Here is a 19,481-nt window from a genome sequence, read left to right on the forward strand (position 1 = left end):
GAATGGACATGGTGTGCCACTTGTGCTCGACCCTGTGAAGATGCCAATATCACACACACCTCTTCATCAGCAGCACTGGAGTAATCCCACAACAGTCCAGTGGTGGTATCTTCTGGAAAGACAACAATATTATGAAAAGGATAGGTTCCTACTCACTATAAATATGACACATGGTGTTAGAGACAGGCACTCCTCTTTTGGTTTTCTTTAATGTCTCTGTTTCTGTGTATAACAAATATTTCATTCACATAAACACACTGGTTTGATGACCGTGTTGTGATGCCTGTCTAATGTATTTTTGTTGTGATTGTGTTTTGTAATACTGGAGGCTGTTTCCATTTTGTCGCAACAAACTGAATTACCAATCTTTTATAGATATGTCTCCTGAATAGTCTTGCCTAAATATTAGAAATGAGGAAGTCTCTTCATTTTCTCACATTTAGTTTGTAGAATTTTGGGTGCCAGATTTTTACTAGACATGAACTTTATTTTTTCAAATTAGATTTGGAAACTTGCTTTTCTAATGTTTCTTTAAGAATTTGTATTAGTTTTGTTTTGTTTGAATGCCCTAGAACATGATTACTAAAGAGTCTACAAAATGCCAAGCAGGTTATCCTAACTTTACTTCTTCCTAATTTGATTGATTAGTTAGTGTTAAGCACTGATTTTAGTTTTTTTCCTTTCTTGTGCTAGTTTTTCTAATATTCAGTTGAAACGTAATGGAAAGAGTCCTCACATTGTCTCTCTCCTGTTCAAACATCAAAATGTTTCCAGATTTATCCCCTGAAGTTCTCTTCGGATTTTTTACTATTTACTTTTTCTCTGATGTTTAAGGTTCAGATTTCATTCCTTCAGAACTGAGGGAGGTGGTGCACTGGTACGGCACTGGACTCAAATTCAGGAGATGGCAGTTTGAGTGCATACCTGGCCATCCAGATTAAGATTTTCTGCAATTTCTCTAAATTGTTGAAGATGAATGCTAGAAAGGCTCCTTTGAAACAGCGCAGCATCCCTCTTCCTTAATCTGAGTTCATGCTCTGTCTCTAATGACCTCATCATCACTGCAACATTAAACCCTAATCTTTGTCCCTTATTAATGTAGGAATAAGCTTTTCTTTTAAAAAAGTTTACAAATGTACAGACTTATTTCTTGCTGTAATTTTTTTTTATGCTCACAATTGGTTTCAGAACTAGAATTTGATATGGGAAACATCTAAACAGTCTGAAACCTGCCCACTATCCACCAGTTGTTGCATTTGGTTGAGGAGATGTTGAGACAGAATTTTGTAAACGACAAACAGAAGGAAAATCCTTCTATAAGTATTATCAGTTCTGTCTCCCTTTTACGTAATGAATGTAGTCATGCATTTTCCACTCCCCAGTTTGCCAAATGTTTTACATGACCAATGTAATTTCTTTTATGGTTTTTTGGGAGAGTTTGCTTCACGAGTTCAGCAATATTTACATTGTCATCAGGTGCTTTGTTATTTTTTATCCTTTTAATTTGCTTATTAATTTCTTTTTCATTTGATGCTTGTGAATCTAGGTTAGTTTTATTGCAATTTCTGGTGGAAATTTCATAATGAATCTTTCACAGAGTATGTATTTCTTTGAAACTATCAGGCAGATTAAAACTGTGAGGAAGACTGGGACTTGAACCCAGAACCTTGTCTTTCATAGGCAATGTTCTTACATATTGAGCTAGTCAGGCATGACACACTACCTCCCCTAACACTTTCACTTTGGAAAGTTTGAGAGAGAGATACTGGCAGAAGGATACTGGCAAAGTGAGGGAGATGTATGTTATGATTAGCTCCCAGAGAGTCCTGTAGAAGCTACTTTAAATTTCTTGGCATAATGACAGTGTCCTGCTTGTGAATATGTGACTGGTTAATATGTGCTAGAAAAAAATCTGGAAAAATTCAACAAGAGATGTGGTGAATATGTATGCAATATCAGAAAAAGTAATATGTTGGACTTGCCTCCTTAATAACTGTAAGTGCTGAAGCATACATTTTTTGAGTAAGTCATTATACTCAGTTTGTACAGTACCACTACATAAATATAAGAGTGTTTCGCATAGTGGACCAAAATACAATGAATTCTATTCAACTGATGAATTTCTAAAACTAATCATCATCAGATATTTTTGTCTTAGGTGATAAAAAGACCTTTTAGTTGTTAAGTATGCTAGTTATTTTCTGTGTATACCATTTATTGCATAAAAATGGACTCCACTGTAAACTTAGGTTAAGCCAATTCTATGAAAAATAATGAGAAGTGAATAAAGATTATATTCTATTCTATTCTGCCAGGGTGCCTGGAGAATTCAGTCAGTAAATGCATTGCCAGAGGAATTCAAAGTTCCAGATTTTGAGTCTCCGCGTAGTCCACAGTTTTAATCTGCCAGGATATTTCAATTGAGATATTTCTTGAAATATTTAGAGAGTTCTCTGAAATTTTCTTGGTTGCTAAGTGTGAGCCATATATTTTCCTTCTTGAAGCAGAGATTTGGGACTGTTGCCCATTTAGCTTAATTTTAAATAGTTTATAAAAATTCCTGGTGTTGTATTCTCAGATGTCTTCCTTGATTTCAAAAAGGTGACTATTCTCCCATGTCTTTTTGTTTGTGTAATTAATTTTGTTTCTTATATGTAAACTAAGGGAAATGCAACCACTCTACTATAGCAGTCTGATGTATGGTGCATAGACACTTGTAATAGAAAACAGTATTCACTAGACTATCCATCAAAGTGGATAAGCAGAATGCAGTTGTGTTATAAATAAAATAGCCTCTGGTTGCTAGGATAGTTTTATAATTTCTTTAATATATGATCAGTTTTGGGACTGCCAGCTCCATCTTTTGATGCATCTGTGGACACAGCAAAATTTCAGAAAAGTTATATTACATCAATGCATAAATTAAGCCAATAATATTTCATCAGGTTACCTTCCATTCAGAAAGTGGGTGCACACAGCGACTGTTATGTGGCTTATAAATTATATAGTGCAGTAATCAGTCATCCTTTTTTAGATTTTATTATGCAAATCCAGATTTTGGCTAGTGGCTAGCCATTCTCAATGCACTATTTTCTATTCTCGATGCTTGTAAGTCCCTGTTGTTGTGACTGACACCTGAACAACAGGGACTTAACATGAATCAAGAATAGAAAATAGCGCATTGAGAGTGGCTAGCCGCTAGCCGAAATCTGGATTTGCATAATAAAATCTGAAAAAGGATGAGTTATTGCTGCTCTCTGTAATTTATAAGCCAAAAATATTTTATATCTTTGGAATGTTAATGTCACTACATAGCTGTTAATTGACTACCAACAACATATGGCATTAATATTCCAAAGATAGACAGTATTATTGGCTTAATACTGGATCATGTCTATGAGTAATTGTGACTTCATGTGTATTCTGACTTAAGTGCTAGAACTGTAACCAGATCTTATGACATGTAGAATTGACGTCTTGTGTCATATACTACATGAGAAATGACATTCTGCTGTATATGCATTGAATGAAATTTTTGCAAAATTTTGCTATGCCCATATATGCATCATGTATTTAGCCAGCCAGAGGCTGTTTTATCCATAGTTGTTAGTGTTCACTAGCTCCTGAGTTCTCTGGCTCTTGTTCTAGTAGAAAGTATAAACATTCACATATGCAACCACACAATTGTACAGACACCCAAACACATACTACACATACTACTCTGGCTGCCATAGTGTGCATTTGGGTAATTGTGTGTACGTTCTGCTAGAAGAAGAGCCAGAAACCTTGAAAGGTTGTGAACACTGTTTTCTGTTACCTATATCTGTATGCAACACATCAATCTGCTATGAGTGGGTGGTTGTCTTTAACTTATTTTACATGTTGGTCCATCCAGAAATTTCTATATTACTAGTTTCATTACCTTTTTTCTAGTTACCAGGAATGTATTGTATGCATTTTCTGACTTCTTACTATTCAATATTTTCATTCTCCATCTAGGAATTTTGCTACACATTCACAATCTTCATTCCACCAAGGATGTATCTTCTGCCATTATAAAGAAATTTGTTTTGGGAAGTTTTGATAAACTTGTGTGCATTTTTTATAATTTGGAAGATTATACTTTCTGGTAGTTTTTATGAATTATTTATTTTTTCTTTTTTGTTTTATTTTATTACTGATCTGCATATGCAACACCCAGATGGGGTCTTTTTTAAGTATTTTTGTATCAGTTTTGCTTTTTAATAATCTGCAATTTTCAAAGTTCGTGGTGGTGTCACCTAGCGTTTTTGTTTCTTGGAAGACTAAAATTTTAATTCTTTGTTCTTTCACTGTTCCTTCTAATTTGTAGAGGTTTTGGCTTTGAAAAATAGTTAACTGCCAAAAAAGTTTTGATTTGGAGCTTGAGGTGGTTAGAAGATTCCAATTTTCTCTGCTATAGGATGTCAGTTGCACCCTAGTCTCCCCAGAATCTAATAGACTAGTTGTGCCACTGATGGCAAAGGATTTTCTTCCATCTTGGAGTATTCTATCATTACTAAGATGCTTCTTCAAATTAATGGAAAATCCAGGATGGAATAATGAAAATATTATGAAAGGAATAAATTACTATCCACCATGTAGAGGAGATATTGAGTCGCAGAGGGGCACAATGTAAATACAGTCAAACAAGTAAGCTTTCAGCCAAAAAGGCCTTCATTGGACAAAAAAAACACCCACCCACCCACACACATGAGTCTCTGGCTGCCAAGGCCGGACTGCCCAGATGCTTCTCCGTTGTACTTGGAATTTTGTGTGTCGTTGTTGTTGTCTTCCATCTGAAGACTGTTTTGATGCAGCACTCCATCTAATCTATCCTGTGCAAGTCCCTTCTCCTCCAAATAATTACTTGGTCTCCCTCTACAATTTTTACCCTCCTACACTTCCCTCCAATACTAAATTGGTTATCCCTTGACATCTCAGAACGTGTCCTATCAGCTGATCCCTTCTTTTAGTCAAGTTGTGCTACACATTTCTTTTTTTCCCCAACTCTATTCAGTATCTCAACAAAGATAAAGAGTCAGTCATCAGATGCACAAGAAAACGTTTGTCTGGTTCACTTTACCAGTTTTGATAGTTTAAACTGTCATCTTCTGAAGTGAAACAGGTTCGATCACTGGTAAGTAAATGTCAAAATAAGAATCAGACAGTAGTGTCCTTTGCTACAGGATCAATAACACAGTGACATCAGTAAAACGTGCAATGAATGGCAAACATTGAGCTGTCTAATCTCACATCATCCATTATATGTGCAACAAAAGTCAACCAACCCCTCCATACCTCACCTCCAAGTCAAAATATTGCTGTAAGTTATAGAAAGAGTGGCTACTTTTGCTTTAATTTGTAATATTTGGGTATTTCTAATTTAAAACTTGATATCTGCTGGCAATCTGTTGCAAACTTCTGCACCAGAACATAAAATACCATTATGAACTTTTGGCAGGAACGCACAATTCATGTAGACATTGTTTTCACTTTTAGTATTTTGGTTGTGAATTTCACTGGTCATTCCAAATTCACTCTTATCATTAAGCACAAGTACCATTAGTGTGTAAATGTATTAGCTGATAAGAATAAGAATCCCAAGATCTCTGAGGAGGCTTCTGTAAGATGCTGGATTATCAGCTTTGACTGTTCTTTTGACTTGCTTATGTAAAAGAAATACTTGTTCGATGTTAGCTGCATTTTCTGAAAGATTGTTCCATAGGACAGTCCTGAGTGACTATATGCAAAGTATGTTAGCAATATTTTTGCAGTTCATCACATCGTGAGAACTTTCCAACTGCAAAGCAGAGTGAACTGAGATTATCGGTTAACATATGCAGGTGCTTGGTGCCAGTTTGCTATTCATCAATATGCATAAGAATGTCACACATAGATTTTCATTTGATTCGTAGTACCTGTTACTAATTTTTATTTGGTGGAAACTTCTCAAGACATCAGCAAAGTGGTAGCTTCAATTTGAAGCAGTGTTTCAATGAATATGTACTCATCATCAAGAGGGAACAGTCCTGTCAGTTTTGTAACATCCCCAGTAGTTTTTATCAGTGAAATTAATTGAGGAAGCCTGCATTCATAAGTTTTATTTCTTGGGTATTTCTGTAAGATAAGGAACCAAACTATTTGCTCTGAACATTAATCTATTCTGTTTTGTTTTCTCCTGACTTTTTTGTCTGTTTCTCAGCACAAGTTCACAACGAAAGTCTTCCTCGAGAGTGATGTGTACAAATCAGACTAGCCATGTACTAACATCAGATTTTGCATTTGAGAAATGTGAAAATTGTCAACCTAGAATCAGTTTATGGAATCACCTTTTCACCTTTATCCTTTTACTCTAGTTTTTGTAGTGTAAACAAGTTTTTTGGGTTTTGAAATAAAAAACTTTCATCATGAGCCTTTCATCATTCAAATTCCTATATAAAGTGAAACATAACAGTACACAATTTATAAATTTATTTTGTAAGCTAATTTGTGCTAGCATACTAGTAACATGTAAGTCAGTTTCCAGTTGGACTGAGATTTATCAACTGCTCAGAGTTATTGCAACACTCAACTTTTTCTAAAACAACTATAAATCATTCGTAGGATAGTATACATCCCATTAAGTACAGGGGTTAATTATACTGTCCAACTATGTGTATGTATTTTGTTCTGTCATTTAATAAAAATGTATCTTATATCCAACAGAATAAGTTACCGTAATCTGGGCATCCATTACTCAGCAGGAATTATCAACAGTATGATAGTGCTTCTATTAGGAGGATGCCTTAGTGAATCAGGAATGACCTGGTGCACAATGCTAAACATACCATATGTTATTGTACCTGTAGTCATTGGTGTACAGTGTCTTTCGGAGAAAAGAAACTGGAAAAGTTCAAGGACTTCAACTCTCATTGATAAGCTTCTTGCATTATTTCTCTTTGGAGCAACTCTTGCAGGTCTTCTTAAAGGGCTGGTAAGTGTATATGGTAAATGTACTGAAACATTTTTCCTGTCCCTCTTCCCTACTCAGTTTCATTACATCCTTATGCTGAAGCTTAGACAGGACTGTTTTAAGCAAATATTTATTAGAAGTTTATATTTTGCTGACCTTTGCATATCCCCATGTTTTTATAAATACAATGCCATTATCTTATCTGCTAGTGGCAGACTGAAAACAGTTCTTAGCCACAAAAGATTAGCACTTTGATCTGATAAATAAGGAAATTGAGAATTTTGAACTGCTGATAGCTGGACTGTAAATTTCTTTGCATCACATATGTATGTTGTAGGAACAGTTCTTCTGCCGCAAAACTGCTGTGGACATCGTCTTGTCAGACTATATTGAATTAATTTTTTCAGTTAGCTGAATCTTATATCTCATCTTTGACTGTTATTGAACTAAATGTGTTGCCAGAGAGATTAAACCTGATAATGATCACCGACACTCTAGATGTAACTACATATGTAGATCTGTATCTGGAAATGAGTTTTCCATCTCAGGTCTAATGATCTCTATCTTTTGTAACAGTTGTAGCTACTAGAAGAGGTGAATTATTGTGCCCTAAGACATAGGGTTTGACTAAAATAATTGAAATAGCTTCCTATCACGAACTGTTTTTAGTAATTCTTGAACAGCTTAAATCTTTTCAAATGGAAGGACAAATCTTAATTTGTGGCTTTGGATGTTGCAAACAAGGAAATCATTGGCTAGGAAAATTGTAACTCACCACTAGGTTGTACTAAAATATTACTGTGAATGTTGCAGTATGTATTGATTTTTATGACTTTTTCACTGTGGTGCAGTAGAAAGAGTCATTATCTTTTCTTTTCAAGTTAATGAAATTGAAGTAGGTAATTTTTTCCTTTCTTTCACAAGTAGTATTTCATAAACATTTACATTTGCTTTACAAAATGTTTTTCTCAAGTAGCCACCTTTTTATGTTTTGTTGCTATCACATCTAGATTCTATACCGGGCATTTTCTAATTTTTCTGAAATGATTCTTTACATTCATCTGACACGGTTTACTTGTAATGCACACAAATGTATGTTTCAACTAATAACTTTTGCCCTTCTAGTTGCTGACTGTCAACTGCTTCACATCAATCCAATAATTCTAGCCACTAAAGATGTTCTCTGTCATGCCTTAAATTAAAACAGAACAGCAGTTTCTCTCACCCTACTTACACAGCAGGGTTATAACTCTGGTCATGCAACTATCGTTTGTGCCATGTTGCAGTAGTATTGTGGGCTGGGATTCAAACTGCACTCCTGTGTTTCATGATGTAAGGTATTCTCACAAAATTCAGAAGCTATATGTTTGCTTTGAAACATACTAAAAGAGAAACACCTCAGGCAGGTCAATGTTATTAGACTTGCATTGACATGTAGTACATACCAAAAGCTACAGTTCAGAAATAAATATTAAACTACAAAAGAACACCAAGTGTGTCTGAGATTACTTTCAATTTTAAAAAGAGACCTCAGACTTTTTGCAGATGATGCAGTTGTCCATAATGAAGTACTGTCTGAAAGAAGCTGCATAAATATTTGGTCAGATCTTGATAAGATTTCAAAGTAATGCAAAGACTGGCAACTTGGTTTAAATATTCAGCAAAATAAAATTATGCACTTCGTCAAACAAAAAAATGTCGTATCCTATGACTATAATATCAGTGAGTCACAATTGGAATCTCCAAACTCGTACAAATACCTGGGTGTAACACTTTGTAAGGATATATAATGGAATGATCTCATAGACTGAGTTCTGAGTAAAGCAGATGGTAGTCTTCAGTTTATTGGTAGAATACTGGTGCAATCAGTCTACAAAGGAGATTGCTTACAAATCACTTGTGTGGCCTATGAACCACTTGTGTGACCTATTCTAGAATGGGACTAACAGGGGAGACTGAATGTATACAGAGAAGGGCAGCACAAATAAATTGTACTGAGAAAGTTTACTAACAAAGTTTCAAGAACTGGCTTTAAATGATGACTCTAGGAATATACTGCAATCCCCTACGTATCGCTGAGATAAGGATCGTGAGATACTTGTGCTTCATACATGAATGGAACAGGAAGAAACCCTAATAACTGGTACAATGGGATGTACCCTCTGCCATGCACTTTGTGGTGGTTTTCAGAGTATGATTAAAGATGTAGATTTAGAAGTGGTTATGAAATTGGACATTTGTCTTACCAGATAATTATTTTGTGACAGATTTCGTTTATTTTGCTAAAGTAGTGTTTCCAGCAGAAACCTAATGCATATTGAAACCAAATGGTGAAAGAATGAATGGGAAAGGGAAGGAATTACAGATGTGAAGAGTATAATTGAAGAGGTTTGATGATGAGATGTGAAAAGCTTTTTCATTTGTAAAGATATTGAATTCATCAATAACATTTGAACACACAGTGCTTACTTTCATCTGTCCTAAGATGAATCTAGTACAATAACAAAAGCAGTTGCATGGCACAGTAATGAACATGTGGCCCATAAGTGAACTAATATAACAATGTTTTGATTTCGCCTCTGATGGCTACACACTGCAGCAGGTTATCTAGTTCACAAAGAGTTGGATCCCCCCTGCGGGTTTGGGGGTTGGAATACGCCCGCGGTATTCCTGCTTGTCGTAAGAGGCGACTAAAAGGAGTCTCAAACATTTCGGCCTTTATGTGATGGTCCCATGTTGGGTTTGACCTCCATATCTCAAAATTCTTCTGAAGAGCGAGCTGACTGGGGAAGGGCGCCTTACTTGGTGAGTTGTGTCCATCGTGTGTTGAGGCCTTTCGCCAGCTTATTCATCGTTGCATTGCAGTCCTGCCCACTCTCCATCTCTTGTGCATGGATATGTTCCAGTGCACATTTTCTGCCATGCAATGTGCAGTGCCACTTTCTGCACTGACGACGAATGTGGACTACTTGTTACCTAATATCTTGCGTGGTAGCCAGTCCGTTGTGGTGGGGCCGCCATGTACCCTGTTGGTTGTAGCCCCCTGACAACACAGGGATCGCTCTGCTGATGCCTGCACCGTTAACTCCCCACGTATGCCAAGGAGTAAATGCCTATCTCCCTGGGGCATCGGGACTCCTGGCAATGGCCATCCTGCCAAGTGGCCCTTGCTGAGGCTGGGTGGCACCCGTGGGGAGGGCCCTTGGTCGGAGTGGGTGGCATCAGGGCGGATGACCCACAATGAAGCTCAATTTAATGCTCAGAAATACAATCCAGAAACATTCCCCTCCCTGGCCACACCGTGGGGGGAGCGTAAGTCTCAGGATGGCAGTGACAGTGATTCGTCCCGGTTCCTAGTTTGTACGAGAGCTGATGGGGAGTCTTTCATGTCCACAAAGCCTCAGTTCTTCGTAGAGCATTTAGAGAACAAGTTTGGGGAGGTGGAGGGCTTGTCCAAAATGTGCTCTGGGTCAGTTTTGATAAAAACGGCATCCTCTGCCCAGTCACGAAGGTCACTTGCTTGTGACAAGTTGGGGGATGTTAACGTTACCATCACACCACATAAGAGTTTGGGTATTATTTTCCATAGGGACCTACTTTTGCAGTCTGATGACGAGCTGCACACCAACTTAGAGCGTCTACATGTTCATTTCATCTGGAGTGTTCATCGGGGTCCGAAGGATAATCAGGTTGGTACCGGTGCCTTCATCTTGGCCTTCGAGGATGATTCATTACTGGAGAGGGTCAAGATGATGGTCTACCGGAGTGATGTCAAGCCCTATATCCCTCCCCCAAAGCAGTGCTTCAAGTTCTGGAAGTTTGGCCATATGTCTTCCCGCTGTACTTCCAGCCTCACATGTCGAGATTGCGGACGCCAATCACATCCCAATACTCCATGTGCCCCACCTCCCATCTGTGTCAGCTGTGGAGAGCATCATTCACCTTGCTCGCCAGACTGCAGGACCTTACAGAAAGAGCGAAAAATCTTGGAATATAAGACCCTGGACCGACTGACCTATACTGAGGCTAAGAGGAAATATGACCGAATACATCCTGTGAGAATGACATATTCATACGCCGCTGCTACAACAACCGTGCTAGCCCCATCAGTTTAGTGAATTCCAGCCAGATCGCCGAGCCGTACAACTCCACATGCCCCCTTGCCCGTGGGGGGCACTACCCACCCTGTTGCTCCTGCGCCACCTACCTCGGGAGCAACACCCCCCCCCCCCCCCCGCCCCTCCCCCACTCATCGGGGACGTCCGTCCCCACTTCTAAGCCGGAGAAGTGTCCAACTGCTTTGGCTACTCTCACTCGCAAGGGGTCCCTTGGGTCCCTTCCTTCCCAGGTTTCCACAAGCGGGAAGGATGAAGCCCGACAGTGGCATAAGTGCCCACAAGCAGCTGGTCGTAGGGCTACACGATCCTCCTCCATCCCAGAGACTGAATCAGTGAAGCCCTCGCAGCCGGTGAAACCCAAGGTGGAGTGAGAGAAGTCCAAGAGGAAGACCTCTAAGGCCAAGGAACTTGTGGTGGCACCCACCCCACCCTAACCTTCGAGCTCCGTGTCTGAGGATGAGGTGGAGATCCTGGCGTCCGCTGAGGACCTTGATCTTGCCAGTCCCACAGACACCATGGATATCACTTGCACAGGTGCCAATTGGTGGCAGCAGGTGACCCAGTGGCGTAACCTGCCTCCCTAGTCCCTTCACACCTTTCTCAGCCATGGACAATATCATCCTCCAGTGGAACTGCAGCGGTTTCTTCCACCATCTTGCTGAGCTCCGACAACTTCTCAGCCTTCACCCTTTCCTCTGCATTGCTCTTCAAGAAACTTGGTTTCCAGAAATGTGAACCCCTGCCCTCCATGGCTATCGGGGTTATTATAGGAACTGGGCAGCTTGTGGAAGGGTATCTGGTGGTGTCTGCTTCTATGTCCTTCACTCCCTTCACAGCAAGTCTGTCCTCCTACAAACACCTTTTGAGGCTGTCACTGTTCGGGAGTGGACGCCAGAGGCTGTTACTGTCTGCAGTCTGTATCTTCCACCGGATGGTGATGTCCCGCAGCATGTCCTGGCTGCGCTGATAGCCCAATTGCCGCCCCCTTTTCTGTTACTGGGTGTCTTCAACGCCCATAACCCTCTGTGGGGTGGATCAGTGGCAACAGGCTGAGGCGCCACCATTGAGCACAGATTGACCTTTCCCTTTTAAATGATGGTGACTTCACACATTTCAGTGTGGCGCATGGGATGTACTCGGCAATCGACCTTTCGATTTGCAGCACTAGTCTCTTACCATATGTCCAATGTAGGGTGCACAACGACTTATGCGATAGTGACCACTTTCCTATCTTTCTATCACTGCCACAGCTACACTCTTCTGGGCACATCTGCAGATGGGCTATGAATAAGGCTGACTGGGACTTGTTCTCCTCCGTTGTCGCTATTGAGCCTCTTTCCAATGATGCCATTGATGCGTTGGTTCACTCCATCACTACCGGCATCATTACTGCTGCAGAATCTGCTGTTCCCTGTTCTTCTGGGTCCCCTCAGAGGAGGACTGTGCCTTGGTGGTCACCTGAGATCGCTGAGGCGATTAGAGATCACAGGCGGGCACTCCAGTGTCACAAGCGACATCCCTCATTACCACACCTCATCGCCTTTAAACGGCTCCGTGCGCAGGCCTGCTGCCTCATTCGGCAACACAAGCAGGAGTACTGGGAACAGTATGTCTCCACCATTGGCCTATGTACCTCTCCATCACAGGTTTGGGCCAAGATTCGCCGACTCTATGGCTATCGGACCCCCATCAGTGTCCCTGCGCTTTCACTGAATGGAGCAGTTTGTACTGACCCCGACACAATTTCCAACAGCTTAGCAGAGCATTTTGCTAAGAGTTCCACTTCTGTGAATTACCCACTGGCCTTCCACTCCATTAAAAAGTGGTCGGAATGTTGGAACCTTTCATTTCACACGCGCCATCCTGAATCCTACAATGTTCCATTCAGTGAGTGGGAATTCAGAAGTTCCCTAGCCACTTGCCCTGATACAGCTTCTGGGCCAGATCGCATCCACTATCAGATGCTCAAACACCTCTCAGTGGACTGCCAGCGACGCCTTTACAACCGACCTTTACAACCGTATCTGGGATGAGGTTGAGTTTCTGTCGCAATGGCGGGAAAGCATCATTATCCCCATTTTGAAACCATGGCAATAAGCGACTGGAGGTGGACAGCTACCACCCCATTAGCCTCACCAACGTTCTTTGTAAGTTGATCGAACACATGGTGAGCCGGCGGTTGAGTTAGGTGCCCGAGTCTCGGGGCCTTCTGGCTCCGTCTCAGGGTGGGTTCCGTAAGGGCTGCTCTGCCTCCGACAATCTGGTGAGCCTGGAGTCAGCCATCCGTATGGCATTTGCCCGCCGTCAGCACCTCATCGCTGTCTTTTTTGACATGCAGAAGGCTTACGATACCACATGGCGACATCACATCCTCTCTGTGCTTTGTGGTTGGGGTCTTTGGGGTCCGCTGCCGATTTTCATAAAAAATTTTCTGTCGCATCGTACCTTCCACGTGCAAGTTGCGGCTTCCCATAGTTCCCCCCAAGTTCAGAAGAACGGGGTACCACGGGGATCTTTCTTAAGTGTCTGCCTGTTTTTAATTGCAATTAATGGGCTCGCTGTGGTGGTGGGAACGTCTGTCCCAGCTTCCTTGTATGCTGATGAATTCTGCCTCTACTATAGCTCCATTGGCATTGCAGCTGCTGAACGTCAGCTGCAGGGCACTATCTGCAAGGCGCAGTCTTGGGCTGTAGTGCATGGCTTCCAGTTTTCGGCTGCCAAGACCTGTGTTAAGTATTTCTGCCAGCAACGCACAGTTCATCCTGAGCCACGGCTTTATCTTGCCGGTGAACTTCTTGCTGTGGTGGAGACATATCAGTTTTTGGGTGTGGTTTTTGATGCTTGGTTGACTTGGCTCCCTCATATTCGGCAGCTTTAAAAGATATGTTGGCGGCATTTTAATGCTCTGCGTTGCTTGAGCCACACCAGCTGTAGTGCTAACCCGTCTACCCTCTTATGGCTCTACCAGGCGTTAATTCAGTCCCGTGTAGATTATGGGAGCCTGGCTTATGGTTCAGTGTCCCCTTCTGTGTTGTGGGTGCTGGACCCCATCCATCACAGTGGGATCTGACTTGCCACTGGACCTTTCCGGACCAGCGCTGTGAACAACATACTTGTGGAGGCAGATGTCCCTCCACTGCGGTTACAGCGCCAACGTTTACTGGCCACTTATGCTACACACATTTGTAGCTTGCCTGGGCAGCCCAACTATCATCTCCTGTTTCCTCAATCTGTCATCCATCTCCCAGAACGTCGGCCCGGGTCGGGTTGTACGATTGCAGTTCACGTCAGAGAGCTTCTCTCTGGGCTTGGGGTTTTCCCTCTTCCACCTCTTTTCCGGGCCCCTCTGCGGACACCCCCGTGGTGTGTGCCCCACCCATGCCTTCGGCTCAAATTGGCACAGGGCCCGAAGGACTCAGTCCCTCCTGAGGCCTTCCGCCGCCACTTTCTTTCCATCCTTGCCACGTATCAGGGCTCTGGCATTGTCTACACTGATGGTTCGATGGTTGCTGGTCATGTCGGTTATGCTCTCACTATAGGATACTATTATGAACAACACTCATTGCTGGCTGGCTGCAGCGTTTTCACTGCTGAGCTTGTCGCCATCTTTCATGCCCTAGAGTATATCTGCTCCTGCTCAGGTGAGTCCTTCGTTATCTGTAGTGACTCCCTGAGCGGTTTATGGGTTATCGACCAGTGTTTCTCTCGCTCTTGTCTGGTGATGGCTATCCAGGAGTTCCTCATACTCTTGCCCATTGCGGCCGCTCTGTGGTCTTTGTGTGGACACCAGGTCATGTCGGCATCCCAGGAAATGAACGTGTTGACATGCTGGCCAAACAGGCTGTCGGTGCACCAGCCTTATCGATTGGCCTTTTGGAGAATGACCTCAGATCCGTTTTGTGGCAGAAGTTACTTCGCCCTTGGGGTGAAGAATGGCGCTGCCTGCCTTCACCCCACAAACTCAGGTCATCAAGGAGGCTACCGGTGTGTGGCGCTCCTCCTTGCGGGTCTCTCACAAGGAGTCTGTTTTACTCTGCAGGCTGCACATTGGGCACACCCGGATGACGTACGGCCACTTATTGTGCTGTGAGGACCCACCTCTATGTCACTGCGGATCCGCTTTGATGGTGGTCCATATTTTGTTGGCCTGTCCCCTTTTAACTGTGCTCAGGCAGATGTTTGCACTGCCTGATATGCTCCCTGCACTTTTAACAGATGACACTGCCATGGCAGGCTTAGTTTTGCATTTTATTCATGCCGGGGGCTTTTATCACTTGATCTAAGTGTTTGTCTTTATTTTGTGTTGAGTCTGGCCTTTGGCCTACGATTTTAGACTGAGGTTTTTAGTGTGTTTCTTGGTGGTTGGCTTTTCCTTTTTTGTCTCTATGGTCGGCCAACCACTGTCACACTCTGTGTGATTTTAATTCCATTTGTCTGGTCTTTGTTTGAGTCTTTCATGTCCTGTGTCATCTCATGTCATATCCATTGTTCGTTTTTATTCTTTGTGGATGTTTGAAGGTTTTGGAAAAAGGGACCGATGGCCCTAGCAGTCTGGTCCCTTCAATCCCACAAACCAACCAACCAACCAAAGAGTTGGATCACACTGTATTCGTTATATCATAACAGACTCCATAAAGAGGGCATCTCACAATCAGAAAGGCTGCAGTGAGATGGTGCTGAATCATTCATGTATGAAACACTGTGTCATTCCTATGCCAGGTAGTTCTCTATAGGCCTGAAGGGAAGCCTGAATATTATTCAATTCATAGGCACACAAAACCAACTCACCTTTGACATCACAGATTGTGCACCTATCTCGTAGCACTACAGAAAGCCCTTAAGTTCTGATAAATTAATAAATTGGACATTTAAGAAACATTTAATCACTGCACTTGTCATTTGGACAGCTCAGTGTCAGTTCAGGAAGTATGTAGGGTTGAGAACACTTCTTGTAGCATCCATATTGAGTAAAATCCAGGCACTGCAGCAAAGAGGTACATGACAGAGAAAGTTCTTGCCCTAGGATGCTTACAGCTCACAATGCAGTTTTTGCCGGATTATGTGCCATCCGCTATAATGCATGATCATCTGCTAGGGCATACGAGTGGTAGGCACAAATGCATAGTAGCATGTCACCACTCAGCTACCTCCATCCCCCATACAAGAAGGAGAGAGCAGGGTGATGAATGCTGTGGATGTTCATAGGATGGTAGTGTTGTGTTGGTGAAGCCAGGTCTACTGGCGATGGTAGAGGTGGTAGCATGGTATGTGACAACATCTGTGACATAACTTTGTGAGTCAGGCACGCTAACAACACACCCCCCCCCCCCCCCCCCCCGGTACTTCTGGGATGCAGTGTGGTGACACATAGCAGTTGATGGGCACAGTCAGGCATTCCATGATGTGGGGAGAGGGCCAGGCAGCACACATGGCAGGGAGCTAGTGCTCAGGCATGTTAGGCATTGAGGGCAACTCACAGTGCACCGTCTGTGTGTGACATAATGGACATTATCCTGTGACAGTGCCATAAGCACCTGCTGCTGCTTCATCTTGTTGATAGAGTGGGTCACACATTGCAGTAGGGGTATGTGATGGTGTTGCAGGGGTGATGATAGGTGTATTGGTGTCAAAAGTGTGGGGTTGGTCTCTCTCAACTTCAGCGAGGAGCCAGATGGCGGGTCTGTTGGTGGGCACAAAGTGACAGGTGACTTGGGTGGCTCTGCTAGGGCAAGGAAGTGATGGAAACGGTAGGTGGAATCTGCCCTTGGGTCCCAAGCACTGCAGTGTCAGGTGGGGTGCTGTTATCACTGTTTGGTGCCAACTCGAATTTGATGGTTGGTGGCACATGAGGGTGTGGAAGGATAAGCATATGTCCAGCTTCAGCTAACTGTTTGAGACTGTGGTGGCCACACTCAGAGATTTACAGAAAAGGTTATTTTCCCTTACTTGAGCACAAGATGTGAGCTTGAATACTGTGGGTAGAGCAGTGGCTGGCTGGCGTCCACTTGGAGCATGACAAGCACTGGAGGTCCCAAAGCACAGTGGACTTTTACTCAATACGGCACTGAGGGGGCACTGAGTGCAGGCACTCCTTGCAGTTGTGCAGCTTTTTATTGAGGGCCAGGTGCAGGTGGTAGTTGGCAGGGGCTGTGGCTTGATGAAGTCTTCTGAGTGGCAAGCATCTGCCCATACATGATCTCAGTAGCAGACACACCCAGTTTGATTTTGTGGGCCACCCACAAGCCTAGGAGAACTAGTGGCAGGGCAGAAGACCAAGTTGCAACATGATGGGTAAGGGCAGCTTTTAGAGTCTCTCACATGCCATTAGTGACAGGGTGGAAACTAGTTGTAAAATGGAAAAGTGTACCACATGTTACAGTGAGTATGTTAAACAGGTAATATGTGAATTTCCACCCACTGTCTGTCATCACATTGGGGTCACCAATGTGGGAATTTGTTCCTCGCTGAACACAACATCCAGGTACAGTAGTATTACTAGGCAAGCAGTGTAGATGGTAACAGTAAACTGTGGAATCCTGTCATGGAAGAACGTCCAGATTTGAACAGTTCCTTTATTGGAACATTAATTAGGCACAATCAGTTGCACAAACTCACAAAAATGTCTAGGAAAACAGAAACCTTGAGCCAGGTGGTACACTAGCATATACCATGAGTACATATTGTCCGTTGGAAAGATCAGTTAACATAGTCTCTTTAGATGACATGAAAGGACATCATTGCAGTACACCATATGTGACTAATTCAATACAAGGATTGAAAAACTGTGCACTACACAAATACTGGACTTACGTAGGTAACTTGAGCATATCTGACATAATAAAAATGAACAAGACAAAAATATATACAATTTACAAATTGAAAATGTAGTGACTAATCTAGTACCATGACAAAAACAGCTGCATGGCACAATGATGAACTTGTGGTCCATTAGTGAATTAATCTAATGTTGTTTGGATTTTGTCTCTAATGGCTGCAAGCGTGTTGCTGCAGCAGATTACCTAGTTCACAAAGATATTGGATTACACTGCACTCACTATATCATAACAGACTCCACGTATTGGCAGTTACACAATCAGAAAAGCCACACTGATGTGGTGCTGAATGATTCATGCATGAAATATCATGTCAGTCCTAAGCCAACCAGTTCTCCATAGACATCAACGGAAGCCTGAATTCAGTTAATAACCACACAAAATTAACTCACCTTTCTTTTGCTTTGAGAATGAAGTGACAACATATCATTGCATTAACAATAGTAATCACAAAACAACAGTTAATATAACAATGAAAATTATCAGCTTTTGAAAATATAATGTAACTGGAGAGATAGAAAAATCGACTCACCAAGCAGCATCAGGAAAACACCAGTAAAGGTTAAGGTAGAGATTTAATGAAATTTGAAGGCTTTTGGAGCTACTGCTGCTCCCTCTTCTGGCAGTAGGGTTGAAGGGAAAGGAAGAGGGACAAAGGACGGGTGAGGTTTAGGAAATGAGGAAAGTTTGGAAAAGACCCAGAACCCTGGGACAGGGGAGACTTGCCAGACAGGATGAGAAGGAAAGACTCTTTTGAAATTTCCTTCTGGGTACATGCACAAATTTGACAGATGGGATGAGGCGGTAAGCCTTGCTTGATACACCCTCTTGTAATTCTTAACATATTCTATGAACTGTGGATCTTTAGGTGTCTTCCATTTTGAATTTATAATCCTTTAGAGTTCGACAAGAAGTTTTGAAGCCAACTGTGATCCAAGAACTTGGCTTTGTATTGTGATGTGATGTGATTCTTGACAGCTGCTTCGGAAAGCACATATCAAAATATCCCATGAAAACTGAAGAAAAAGGGTTACATGCATCATTCGTATTTATTAGGGACAGCACTTCTGCCCAGGACGCACTAGTTAGGATATTTGTAAAATCTACACAGTTTTCAGTGGAAAATTTTCTTTTATACATGAAGTACATTTTTTTCTCTTGCAGTGGCATTGAAGGAATTTTGAGGACAAGAGCATTGTGGTTGATAATCCCAAATCAGTATTTGTTACTTCCTCTTCTGTGGATTGTACATTTGAAAATATATCATCTATAATACTGTTTGTATTATATGTTATTCTTGTGGGTTCATATATGTGTGGAAACAGACTGAAACTACATAATAGACTTAGGAATTGATTTTTTAGCCTACTTTCATTCATAAGATTTATGTTGAAATCCAGCCATCCATCCAAAAACTTCCAGTAGGTGCACTCTGAAGCCTGCCATAACAACTCACCACACTTTGATGATCAGCCACCCCACCAATGCAACAGTGGTTGTCTTCTGCCTCTGCACACTACCACAAATTCAGATTTCTGTAGCTGATTAAAATTGAAA

General features: G+C 42.0%; 1 protein-coding gene across 3 annotated transcripts in view; it reads left to right on the top strand.

The window, feature by feature from the left end:
- LOC126251524 (transmembrane 6 superfamily member 1-like) overlaps positions 1-19,481 on the top strand; it is a 224,976-nt gene that overhangs the window by 135,401 nt on the left and 70,094 nt on the right. For all 3 annotated transcript variants that reach the window (XM_049952013.1, XM_049952010.1, XM_049952012.1), the window contains exon 4: positions 6,727-6,994. In XM_049952013.1, the coding sequence (XP_049807970.1) occupies positions 6,727-6,994 (268 nt within the window). The remainder of the gene's footprint in view (positions 1-6,726; positions 6,995-19,481) is intronic.

This window comes from Schistocerca nitens, chromosome 4 (genome assembly GCF_023898315.1).
Source record: "Schistocerca nitens isolate TAMUIC-IGC-003100 chromosome 4, iqSchNite1.1, whole genome shotgun sequence".
NCBI classification, from domain to species: Eukaryota; Metazoa; Arthropoda; class Insecta; order Orthoptera; family Acrididae; genus Schistocerca; species Schistocerca nitens.